Source organism: Hipposideros armiger, unplaced genomic scaffold (assembly GCF_001890085.2).
Source record: "Hipposideros armiger isolate ML-2016 unplaced genomic scaffold, ASM189008v1 scaffold_92, whole genome shotgun sequence".
NCBI lineage: Eukaryota > Metazoa > Chordata > Mammalia > Chiroptera > Hipposideridae > Hipposideros > Hipposideros armiger.
Window position 1 is genome coordinate 1,569,105 of NW_017731442.1, and position 13,300 is coordinate 1,582,404.

General features: G+C 40.5%; 1 protein-coding gene across 5 annotated transcripts in view; it reads right to left on the minus strand.

Annotated features, from left to right (window-relative positions):
* EXD1 (exonuclease 3'-5' domain containing 1) overlaps nucleotides 1-13,300 on the minus strand; it is a 42,286-nt gene that overhangs the window by 19,293 nt on the left and 9,693 nt on the right. For 4 of the 5 annotated variants that reach the window (XM_019644998.1, XM_019644997.1, XM_019644995.1 and 1 more), the window contains 6 exons: nucleotides 12,013-12,071; nucleotides 8,787-8,873; nucleotides 4,238-4,342; nucleotides 4,077-4,157; nucleotides 2,100-2,243; nucleotides 1,203-1,394 (listed from right to left, as the gene is read on the minus strand). In XM_019644998.1, coding sequence (XP_019500543.1) covers nucleotides 1,203-1,394; nucleotides 2,100-2,243; nucleotides 4,077-4,157; nucleotides 4,238-4,342; nucleotides 8,787-8,873; nucleotides 12,013-12,071 — 668 coding nt within the window. The remainder of the gene's footprint in view (nucleotides 1-1,202; nucleotides 1,395-2,099; nucleotides 2,244-4,076; nucleotides 4,158-4,237; nucleotides 4,343-8,786; nucleotides 8,874-12,012; nucleotides 12,072-13,300) is intronic. The other variant, XM_019644996.1, reaches the window with a different exon arrangement.

A 13,300-nucleotide genomic window follows, 5' to 3' on the forward strand; every position in this document is an offset into this window, starting at 1 on the left:
CCAGGTTGAGCTGTTGTTCAGCATCTTAGCTGTAGAGGGCAGTGTCACTGGCCCTCATATGTGGGATCCGAACCGGGGCCCTCTGGTGTCCCAAGTCAGCTCTTAACCATCACACCACTCGGCCGGCCCTTACAATTCTTTAAAATTGTAAAAAAACCATTCTTAGCTTGTGAGCTATATAAAAATAGGCCATGAGTCAGATTTGGCCTTAGGGCAATAATTTCTCAATTCGTGGGTATAGCTTTCTTTATAAAAATAACTAACGAGTGTCAAATGGTTGCTGGACTTATTATGGTGATCACTTCTTTAGCATAGGGCATAAAATCAATAATGTAGTAATAACACTGTATAGTGCTTAGTGGGTACTGTTGAATAACTATGATGTACACCTGAAACTAATATTGTCTGCTAGCTGTGTTTTAATAAAAAATCTTTTTAAAAAAAGTAACTAACAAAATCTTAAATTTACCCATTCTTTGACAGAAATAGTTATTGGAAATATAACTCAGTATTGTGAAAAAGAACTCAAGGAGATGAATTAAGCCCAAGCTATAGTCCTTGCAAGAATATTTATGGGCCAGCCAAGTGGCTCAGTTGGTTAAGAGTTAGCTTAAGAGTGCGAGCTCTGAGCAACAGGGTCGCAGGTTCAATTCTCACATGGGCCAGTGATGCTGCGCTTGAGCTGTCAACAGGTGGCAGGATGGCTCAGCTGGTGAGAGCATGTGCTCCTAACAAGACTGCCTGTTTGATGTTGGGCTCCTAACAAGACTGCCTGTTTGATGTTGGGCTATGCCCACCCGCAACTAAAGACTGAACTCAGCACCTTGAGCTGAGCTGCCACCTAGATGGCTCAGTGGCTAGAGTATGCGCTCTAAACAACAAGGCTTGCTGGTTCAACTCCTGCGTGAGATGGTGGCTACACCCACCTGCAACTAAGATTGAACACAGCACCTTGTGCTTAGAGGCCATGAGCTGCCAAAGGGCAGCCAGATGACAACTGGCGCCTTCCACAACTAAGGCTGAAGAACAACAACTTGGCTGGTCCCCTTCCCCAATTCCCCAACACTGTTTCCCTCCCCCAATTTCCCAATTAAAAAAAAAAAAGAATATTTAATCACCGAGTTGGCCTCATGAAATTCACTGCAGCTGTGAGAAGTGTGCATCACTGTCCTCAAGACACAGGCCCAGAGGGCTGCACCTACCTCCATGCCTCCCAGCCGGTCTGCAGATCCTTTTCGGTAGGTGTTGAGGTACCCATCCACCAGGGTGGTGAGATCAGACATCATCTCATCCAGGAGTACCTGGCGAAGGGGTAGCAGGTAGGTCGCTTCCAGGGCCAACATTTTTAGTAAGAAGGGTGAAAGAGGTCGTGTGAACCATACTTCTGGATTTTCCTAAAGACACCAAAAGAATTCTCTGTGAACAGTAAGCAAAACCTTAAAGATGATAACTGTTTATTTAAGTGTTGCTTAACTTAAAACATTATTACTGCCATTTTCTTCAATTATTACCTTCTACTTTCACACTCTGGCTAGCCTTCTGAAAACACAAACACACACACACACCACTTATGTGTGTATACTGTGTGTGTGTGTGTGTCTATGTGTGTGTGTGTGTCTGGGGAAAAGAGTCAGGGGAGACAGGGAGGGAGAGAGAGAAAGAGAGAGAGAGTTATCATCAGGTCTTCTCATTTAAAACTGGAGGCAGCAAACTTGCTTATCTGGACAAAATTGTAGCCAATATGGTCATGACCCAAGTTCATATGCAAGACTATCAGGCGTTAAAGAAAATCTACCTTACTTTGGGAGAAATAATTGGAATAATTTTTGTTCCATTGCCTTAGCCCAAATCTCAACATAATTCCTGCTTGTCCCAACTTGAACATTATTTAGAATGCTTTTTAATTGATAAACAACTCTGGATCCTGGCTCTTATCCACTTGAGGCCCAACAAACTGTTACCATTCGGAAAAACTAAGATTTTGGAAATGCTCATGAGCTTATATGGCAGCTATCATTTCTCTACAGATTATGCTGATAATCCCACTCAGAAAACACCTTAAAAAATTAATGTCATATGGGCCATCCTTTAATACTCACCTGAATCAGCTTTTGTCTCTCTTCTAGAAAGGAGAGATATTTAGGGGCTACTTTAAGGTGTCTTATTAAACTCTCCTGTAAAGTACTGATGCAGTTTGGAAGAAAGCCACCTGTTTCCATGGAAAATTGAAGGACATCTGCCACCTGTGGCATTAAAAAAAGACAAACAGACCAGTCTGCAGAATATATATAGCAAGCTATCGCCTGGCAGAAATATATTTAGGAAAATGTCTTTAAATACCATTTTCCCGAAGGACCCACATGATAGAAAATGCCATCAGAAAATTTAAAGTTGTTCAGTCAACTTATTCTGAAAAATTAGGGGGAAAAAAAAAAGAAAAAGGATCACCTAACTTTAATGTGTCCTTGTCTACTTTCTTTTCCAATTCTTTCATTTGCCTGCCTTCTGGTTATTTATTACTCTTTGGTGTCTGGGAAATGGGGAAAGGACGATAAAATTCAAGAATTACTTTTATTAATTGGAATAATTATCTGTGTGTGGTTGGCTAAATAATGGCCCCCAAAGATATCCAATTCTTAATTCCTGGAACTTAGAAATGTTATTTTATACGGCAAAATGGACTGGGCAGCTGTGATTAAAGTAAGGATCTTGAGATGGAAAGATTATCATGAATTATCCAGGTGGGCCCTAAATATAATCACAAGTGTTCTTATAAGAGGGAGGCAGAGGGAGATTTTACTACAGTCAGAGGAGAAGGCAGTGTGACGATAGCAGCAGAGATTGGAGTTAAGCACTTTGAAGATTGAAAGGAGCACCAGCCAAAGAATATAGGTAATGAAGGCAAGGGAACAGACTCTCCCCTCAGAGTCTCCAGAAGAAATGAGCCTTGCTGACACCTTGACTTTAGCCCAGTGAAAATGATTTCAGACTTCGGATCTCTAGAACTGTAAGAGAGTAAATTTATGTTGTTTTAAGCCACTAAATTTGTGGCAATTTGTCACAATTTGTGGTGATTTGTTATAGGAAACTAATACACTGTATTAAAGGATAACAAATTGGAAAAACTCTCAATTCTCGTTTCTTGCACTATGGAAATCTGAAAAGCAAAATATGGAAAGATATGCCAATGTCTTCATTACACAATACGTATGAGGTCTAATCAAGGAGCCTGATGGCCTCAAGGGAACACGGAACAATTCTCTTCCATTTTGGAACAAGCACAGAAGCAATCTCTATATAGTGAAAGATCCTGAAAGAAGGCCCAAAGGAGCATGTAAACAAGAGAAGTGGCATAAAGTTCATTAAGAGCAGACACATAAAGAGCAAACCTGAATTACAAATAATAACATGAAATTGAACTTTTAGGAATTTCTATTCAAAAACAACTGGCCAACTCATTACTTTAATCCCTCTCCAAAGGCTTTAGGCTTAGGTATACAAGATCTCCCTTTCACTGGCATAAACCTATTAGAAGAACCTTATGAAAACTAGCGATTCTACTGCTCTCACAGCCAAATCAGCTCTAAGAGCTAGTGAAGCCTACAAATCTCTACAGCAGACAAAGATCATGTATCTTCAGGCTATCTGGGGCCATAATAAGCTTTGGGAACATATCTAGGACAACCTGCATCCCTGAGCTAGATGCCAACTAGCCACTAACCTTGACTGATACATTTGTGGTAAAGGCAGAGATGTGACTGTTCGCCTCATACTAGTGTCCCATGTCAGACTTCTGAATGATCCCCAAATTGTTTGAGTTTCTGAATGCTATAGAGTATGGAGCTTGCTTCTTATTTGACAAATTCTGGAGCAAAATGAGGGGGGAAAATCCAAATACTTCTAAGTACCTTTTCTGAAGTGCTTTTACAGTTCACCAAATGTTCTCACATATTGTACAAACATCTTACATGAGAAGTGGGCAGGAATGGGGCACACACACAGAAAGACTTTCAACCACTCATCAGATGAGGCCTATTTTCTACAGGAGCTGTGTACACTGGATTGAATTCATGTACCTGTGTATCGAAGACATTATTCAGCAAAATTCCATACTGATGAGAGAGGCAATCAGAAAGCCAACGACAATCATGGATAACCTAAGGAATCAGAAGACAGGGACAGCGTAATCAACATGGTTGCTAATTTTACTAGCAGAGGAATCAGTTTACACACTCACCTTCAAAATTCTCTTGTCTTCTAATACCATTTGAAGTCCATTGTTAAAAGCACGACTTCCCAGAAGGAAAATATCAAATAAATAAACTCGGCTATTTGTGGCCACCTACAATAGACCATCCGGACACACATTATAGGACAAGAACTAGGGAAGGGGATCTGAGGATCAAGAAAGAACGTGTGACAAAATAGTTAACATTCTCTCTTTCAAAGTACACAACAGGAACTCAGTGATTCTTAGGGAAAATGGGTTTGCATTGATCTTAAAAAAAAAAAAAGACACTATCACTGTGACTTTCAAAAGGAAGGAAACAGAAAAGCTGGTGATTTAGCCTTTCACTTTTCACAGTCCCAGCTTTAATGTTTTACCAGTCTTACTTATGGCATTCTAATACCCAGGGATTACAGGTTTAAGGGGAATGAACAGCATTTCATTGTTAATAACACAAAATGCTATTTTATTTTTCTGAGTTCCATAATAGGCATGAGTGTTAGGTATTACATAAAATTACTCAGAAGAGAAGATCCCTGCCCATTAGCAATATAAAACAGGCAACAAATACACTGGCACAAATGGTAGGATGTAAAACACTGTTTTATAGAGCAATTTTATACAAGTATAAGATCTAGATTATTTCTGATCATAAAAGTCACAAAGGCAGTATAGCTGGATAATCTAGAGTCAGAGAGTGGAAGGCAAAAAAAAAAAAAAAAGATCCAAATGGGCCTACGGGCCCAGCCACCTGATACTCTGATACCATCTTTGTCATTTCAGGAGCTAACTGTTGTTACAGCTATAATTGCCAGGCCTACCTGGCATATTCTCAGACCCTTCATGATGTCTGCTAGAATCTGACATCTAAAATAGTCAATCCCTGCTCTTTTCCTCCACCTCTTTAGCTACAAAAATTGAATAGACACTAAAAGTTTAGAAAGTAATTCTCTGTTATACTATAAGCTCTATGAGGGAAGAGATTATGTAGAAGTCACCACTATACATGTAACAACTAGAAAGAGCCAGGTACATGGATGGCTGTAATACATTTCTTTAGTGAATCAATGCATGCCATACAATATTCCCCTACATTTTTTCATATGCAAAAAATGTACATGGCTCTAATGATATGCATTCAAATCTATATCCTTTTTCCATTCATAAACTTCCGAACATTTTTCTTTATTGCATCTGTCATCAATTTTTGGCAGCAACAAGAGTTATGAAATGTACTGGAACATCTCCTGTTATGAACTATGTAAGTGGTTTCTGATTTTTCACCATTATAAAAGATGCCAAGATGAATATGTTCTCACATAATTTTGTCTTCATATTTTGAATTATTTAGGATAGATTTCTAGAAGTGGGCCAAAGAATATAAAAAATTTTATGACTCTCAACGAATATTTGCTACCTTCGTCTTAAGACATATTATTATATCTGAAAATATCTGACCACAGATGAACAATAAACATTTAAATAATTTAAACTTAAAGAGGATTAGTAGGAAATGCTGATAGAAGGGAAACAGATTAGGGAAAACAAAACATAACAAACAAAAATAAATAAAGGTTAAGGAATTAAACGTGCCAGACACTAAGAAAAATGAGGAGCTAGAAACGGGGGTGGGCGGCTGAAGGAGAAAGAAGCCTCCAAGTTATCCCCTCCACTCCCACAGAGGACAGATGATGTATTCTTTGGATAAATCCAACCAGAGAGGCTCTAGTGTTGGGAATATAAGAAAGACATAGAGGAGGCTTTGGTCATGGACAGGAAAATGAAAGTCTGCACACTGACTTGTGAGCCTCCAGACCTCTTCCCTTGCAGCTTGCAGCCTTCAGAACACCAGCCTGATTGGAATCGTAGAGTAGACGGCTCCAGGGAAGGTGGTTTCAAGACAAAAATGCAACATAGCTTAGCCAGACAGAGGTAAGCATGTGGAAAAACTATACTGAGGGGAAGATATGGGAAGGCTTAGTCACAGGTGCAAAGAAAACAAAGCTACTAGGATGAAGCAATTATCAATTCTATGAAAAACAAGTTGTGCAAGAAAAGAAACAATCTTATTTGGCTCAGCAGGGAACAACAGTTACACAGTCATAATCACATATAGCCTGAATCCTGTCTTAACCAAAAATTGGTATATAACTAAATTGGAAGGATCCAGGGAGGCATGGATACTATAAAGGAGCAAAATCTTTATTTACCACAATAAAAGTTAGTAGAAAATTTGTAAAACTGATGAATAAAGAGAGAGCAATAAGCATGTTATTAGAAAAAGGGAAATAGTAGAAACATTTCAACATGTTAAAAGTAGGTGCCTCTATATTTTTTGTGTCTGGTGTCCCAGTTTGGGGGGATTCTGTCCAGGAAATGCCCCTTGATCACCTGGCTCTGGTGGCTGGGGAGTGAGGGCTTGCATTCCTGGGACCCCATGGGACTGTGGCAACCTGAGAGACAATTCTTGGCAGGCTACCAACCCCAGAGCTGCAGAGAGTAAATTGGGACACACTCCCCAGGTTTTCTGTTAAGAAGGTCTTTATACTTATCTTGGAAATTCAGCCTGAGGGGCAGGTTTCAGGCTTGGCACACATTTTGTGGCCTACAGAGCTGTTCTCAAGGACTGTAGGCTGTGAACTCCCCATAAGACCATTATTTTATTTCATTTTATTTTTATTTTTATTTTTTTTAGCTGAGCCATCCTGCCACCTGTTGGCAGCTCAGCGGCAGCTCAGCTTGGGCTGCAAGACCATTAAAGCGCTCTTCACTTTTTTTTTTTTTAAGATTTTATTGGGGAATTGGGGGAGGGGAACAGCGCTGGGGAATTGGGGAAAGGGAACAGACAAGTTGCTGTCCTTTTGTTCTTCAGTCTAGTTGTAGAAGACCTAGCTTCACTGGCCCATGTTGGTATTATGATCATTGTGCATGTTGGTATTATGATCATTGCGCTCTTTCTGGCTGAGGCAGATGGGTAACCGGCCAGCCGCTCATGGCGGCTCATGGCAGCTCACCGACTGCTGGCTGCTCATGGTGGCTCACGGCAGCTCACCGACTGCTGGCCGCTCACACTGGCTGCCGGCCACTCACAGTAGCTCATGGCACCCCACTGCAGCCTACACAGTTGCCAGCGACTCATGGCAGCCCAGTTCCAGGTTGAGCTGTTATTCACCATCTTAGCTCTAGAGGGCGTAGCGTCACTGGCCCATGTGGGATCCAAACTGGCGGCCCTGTTGCTCAGAGCTCGCACTCTGCTCCCAAGCCAACTTTTTTTTTTTTTTAAAGATTTTTTTGGGGGAATTGGGAGATGGGAACAGCGCTGGGGAATTGGGGGAAGGGGAACAGACAAGTTGCTGTCCTTTTGTTCTTCATTCTAGTGGTGGAGGATATTGCTTCACTGGCCCAAATTGGCACCATCACTGCTCTCTTCCCAGGTGAGGCAGATCAGTCGCCGGCTTCTGGACGGCCTCTCACAGCGGCTGCTGGCCGCTCACGCAGGCTGCTCGCTGCACACGGTAGTCCATGGCAACCCACTGCAGCAGGAGCTGCAGCCTACACCGTTGCCAGCAACTCACGGCAGCCCAGTGCCAGGTTGAGCTGTTGTTCACCATCTTAGCTGTAGAGGGCAGTGTCACTGGCCCTCATATGTGGGATCCGAACCGGGGCCCTCTGGTGTCCCAAGCCAGTTCTTAACCAACGTGCCACTCGGCTGGTCCCCAAGCCAACTTTTAACCAATGAGCCATTCGGCTTGCCCTCTTCACTTTTTTTCATTCTGTTTTCTTTTTGCTGCTCTGATTGGTTGAGTTCCACTGCCTTCTCTTTGAGTTGACCAATCCTTTCTTTTGCTTCATCTTGTCTGCTATTGAATACCCTCTCTAGTGTAGTTTTCATTTTGGTTTCTGTATTCTTCAGGTCTGTGACTTCTATAGTATTTGGTACTTTCTTATATTATCCACCTCTTTGTAAAGTTCTTACTGTGTTCATCCATTCTTCTCTCCTGTTCAGTGAGCATCTTTATGACCATTACTTTGAACTCTTTACCAGGTAAATTACTTATGTTTCATAAGGTGGGGTTTTTTTTCCTGAGGTTTTATCTTGTTCTTTTGTTTGGAACATATTCCTTTGTTTCTTCATTTTCCTTGATTCTCTCTGTTGGTTTCTATGTAGTAGATGAAATGGCCATGTCTTTTGATATAATGGGACCCCACACCTGACATCTCCCAGGTCTAGGAAAATAAAAAATGATGTGGCAGAACTCTGCTGTGGAATGCTACCAACCAAAAGGAAAGATGAGGAACTCTTCATGTATGTAACATGAGAGAACAGAGCTGGGAAAGATCTCAAGTAAAGACTGTGAGACAGTAATGGTGATTATAATGGTGAATCTCTAAAGAGCTAGAAACTCTTTTCTTTTGAAAAGAATAAACTGAGTACTAAGAGAGTGAAAGACATTCCAAACCAGTTATAGGACAGTGACACTGGGGTGACATAAATAAGACAATTAAAATAGATTTACCAGTGAATCCACAAAAAAGTTTTCAAACACCTATCTTTTACCTGAAGCCAACATAGTTTCCCATGACGACACACATTAGCTCCTTCGGCTGCCACACTTAGGACATTCTGCTTCTTGATGTGGAGCATCTGGTAAGAAAAGGAAGAAAATAAAATTCTTCAGGGAATTAATTTTGCAATTATGACATCATGAATAGTACAAGTAAAATGGCTAGCAATAAACAAATTGGATCATATTTTTTAAACTCAGAAAATCTGACTAATCCAAAACAAGAGTCTGCTTCTCACACACATACACACGCATCACACTGAATACTTTTGATCCTCTTTTTAGTTTTTGCAAAATGGTTCTACAACTGGAAAATAAATCATTCATATCCCAAATGCTAATAAGAGTTGAAAACTCAGGTACCTTTTGTTATCACTGAGGCGTCATCAAAAGATTTCTAGTCTTTATGACCTGATTACTCATGCAAAGAACAGCGCCCAAACACAGGGCAATTTACTGTACCTGAAGGGAACTCACAGAGTAGCTGAGTCTCCCAGCATCTACTGTTCAGAATGAAGAGAAATAAGGACTCAACAGGTCTCTTAAAGTCTTGGATTCATTAAGTTACTCAAAACTGAAACAGTGATATCCCAGGAACACATGCTGGTCCTTTGATTATCTATAATCTTATCCTATTTCAAAACATTATATAATTCTAAGATCCTTAATCCACAATCTATGAAAATATCCATATGATACAAGACTCTCCCCATTTTACAGGTAGGTAAATTTCTCAAGAATATGGTGGGCCGGCCGAGTGGCGCGATGGTTAAGAACTGGCTTGGGACGCCAGAGGGCCCCGGTTCGGATCCCACATATGAGGGCCAGTGACACAACTTGTCTGTTCCCCATCCCCAATTCCCCAGCTCTGTTCCCATCCCCCCAATTCCCCAATAAAAATCTTAAAAAAAAAAAAAAAGAATATGGTAACTCACAGCAACACAATATATTCCTTCAGAGAACATAAAGTGTTCTATGTACTGGGTATGTTTCACTCCTGATGGATAAAGGGAACTGAGTTTCAGTTCCATCCTCAGTCAACAAGAAGGCTGCAGAACTGGGAACAAAAGCTGTATTTCCCTACCTATAAGAATTTCCAACTACTTCTTCGCATTTGCAAAGCGAAAGTTCTTATCCCAATTTTTGTCGTTGTTTTTTTCATGGACCCTTTAAAGAATCTGTTGAAGGGCTGGCTGAGTGGCTCAGTTGATTAAGAGTTCGCTCAAGAGCGTGAGCTCTGAGCAACAGTGGTTCAAGTCCCAGCCTGAGCTGAGCTGCCACTGAGCTGCCAAAAGGTGGCAGGATGGCTCAGCTAAAAAAAAAAATTGTTGATATATAAAGAATTCTTATAACTGAATTTAAAAATGGGCAAAAGAATAGACATTTCTCTGAAGAAGTTATACAAATAGCTAATAAGCACATGAAAAGGTGCTCAACATTATTAGCTATCAGGGAAACGCATATCAAAACTACAATGAGATACTGTTTTATAACACTAGGATGGCTATAATCAAAATGACTGATAACAACAGTGTTGGTAAGAATGTGGTAAAACTCACATATCCTGCTGGTGGGAATGTAAAATGGCACAGCAGCTTTGGAAAATTATGACCAATCCACAAAAAATTAAATATAGAGTTACTATATGACCTAGCAATTCCACTCCCAGCTATCTATTCAAGAGAGATGAAAACATATGCCCACACAAAAAGCTTGTATGTGACTGTTCATAGCAGCAGTATGCATAATAGCCAAAAAATAGAAACCATCCAAATGTCCATCAAATGGTGAAAGGATAAATGAAATGTGGTATATCCATACCAAGGAATGTTTGGCAATAAGAGAAATACTGATACAAGCTATATTATAGATGAACCTTGAAAATGTTTATGCTAAGCAAAAGAAGCCAGTCACAAATGGCCACATATTGCATGATCCCCTTTATATGAAATGTCCTAGGCAAATCCGTAGATGCAGAAAATAGTTTAGTGGTGGCCAGGGGTTGGGGAACTGGGGAGGGATTAGAGGTGATAGCTAAGGAATATGGGTTTTTTTTTGGGGGGGTGGTATTAAAAATGTTCTAAAATTCATGGTGGTGATGGGTATATAACTCTGTAAATATGCTAAAAGCCAGAGAAATGTACATCTTAAACTGATAAGTTTTATGGCATGTGAATTATATCTCAAAAACACAGTTTAAAAAAAAGAATCTGTAGGGCCGGCCGAGTGGCTCAGTTGGTTAAGAGCTCGCTCAAGAGTTTGAGCTCTGAGCAACAGCGGTTCGAGTCCAGCCCGAGCTGAGCAGCCGCTGAGCTGCCAACAGGTAGCAGGATGGCTCAGCTAAAAAAAAAAAAAAAAGAATCTGTTGAATGCTAACTCTCCCCTAAAAAATGCAGCCATGCATACATGAGCATAAGCTTACATTCTAAACACAAAGCCTAATGACTCCCCTGAAGTCCATCTGCGAACTGTACTCTAGGCTAAATAATTAATACTGCCACGTCTCAAATTAATAAATGATTATAGAGAAATTGCCTACATAGAGCATCTAGAATGATCTTTTTAAAAATATAAGAACTTCTAACTCTCCTCTAAAAGTGCCAATGGCTGTCTAACTCACTCAAGTCAAACTCAAAATCCTTACAATGTCTAAACAGCCCTGCATGATCTGCCCCGTCCCCTTTAATTTCCTATCACTCTTCTTCGCTGTGGTCCTGCCACCACACTGACCTCCCTGCTGTTCCTCCACACAGCCAAGTGTGCTTCAGCCTCAGGACCTTTGCACTTTCTAAGTACACCTTCTTTAAGTTCTTTACCTGGATAGCCACATGACTAGCTCCCTTCTTTCAGGTCTCTATTACAAAGTCACCTCTTCACAGAGGTTTTCTGTCTACTCTATATAAAAAAGGAACTCCCTGTCACTTTATTCACCATACCACACTTTATTTTTCTTCATATAATAGCACTTATACCAGCTGATATACAATTATTTGTTTGTTTTCTTGCATTAAAATGAAAGCTCCTTGAGGTCTGGAACTTTGTCTTGATTATTGTTTTACGCCAGACCTCAGAACAATGACTGGTATATAGTAGGCATCAAATATTTTGTTTAATTATTAGGGAAAACATCAATGATCTTAAATGAGAGACAAATTTGTGAGACATAGACATGATACCAATACGCGGACAATATTGGGGATGATTGAGGGCAATACTTACAGCAGCACCAAACTTCTGCTGGAACTGATCAATGACTGTGTATGTCACCTCCTCTTCCTCTACAGGAGAATGATGGTATTAGATATGCTTGTCTTCCTTGGCAATAAAATAGCCCTCCCAATAATTTTAGCCATATTCATAAACTCCTACACTATTGTAGCTCAGATGTCTGATGTTATTTCATTATCACCTGCATCAGCCCACACACACAGTGAACACTATATCCTGTTTGCCAACTGAGAATAAACAAAAGCCCCACCAATAATAATCTTATGAATTGGACTATTTACTCATTTCCTGTGATAATCTAGTAATGTTTTCCTCCTGATAGGTTTGTTTTGAATACTTCAAGACATACACTTTTTAAAAGCATGTTCATAGGAAAAAATAACAGTTTAAAATAAATTAGTCCTGGAGATGGGCCAATCTCCACACTTTTGGAATTCTCTGGGTCCTGAAAGTTAATTATTTTTTAATTGTGTAATTTAAAAATTACAGATATAGCATAACATATAGTTCTTCAGCTCCCAGCCTCTGAAACTTTGGAGTGCCACAGGACACAGTCCATGTAACTTTTTCTTTTTTCTATCTGTACTCACTCTCTTAGTGATCTCTCATCTAGTCTCAAGGCTTTAAATATCATCTATATCATAGGCTAACTCTTGAATTTATAGCTCCATCTCATACCTTTCTCTTCATCTCTAGGCTTACATTCAAACTTCAGTTGACCTAAACTAAACTAATCAACTCCCCCAAACCTTTTCCACCCATAGTCTTTCCCATTTCAGTTTAATACTTCTCCATAATAGCAACTCTATACTTCAGGCTGCTCAGGTCTAAACCCCTGAAGTCATCCTTGATTCCTCTCTTTCTTTCACACCCACATCTAATCTGTCAGTACATCGTGTATGCTCCACCACAACACACATCCAGAATTTGACCACTTCTTATCCAACCATACTGCCACCACTACGGTCTAAGCCACACCCATTCATCTTAAAATTATTCCTATAGCCTCCTAATGGATATTCATGCTTTTACCCTTGCCCTTCTTTCAGTATCTATACAACATCCAGAGTGATCCTGTTAAAACAGAAGTCAGGGCCAGCTGACTAGCGCGTTGGTTGAGAGCTGGCTTGGGATGCCAAAGGGCCTCGGTTCGGATCCCACATAAGAGGGACAGTGACACTGCCCTCTACAGCTAAGATGCTGAACAACAGCTCAACCTGGAGATGGGCTGCCGTGAGTCACCGGCAACACCGTAGGCTGCAGCCCCTGCTGCAGTGGG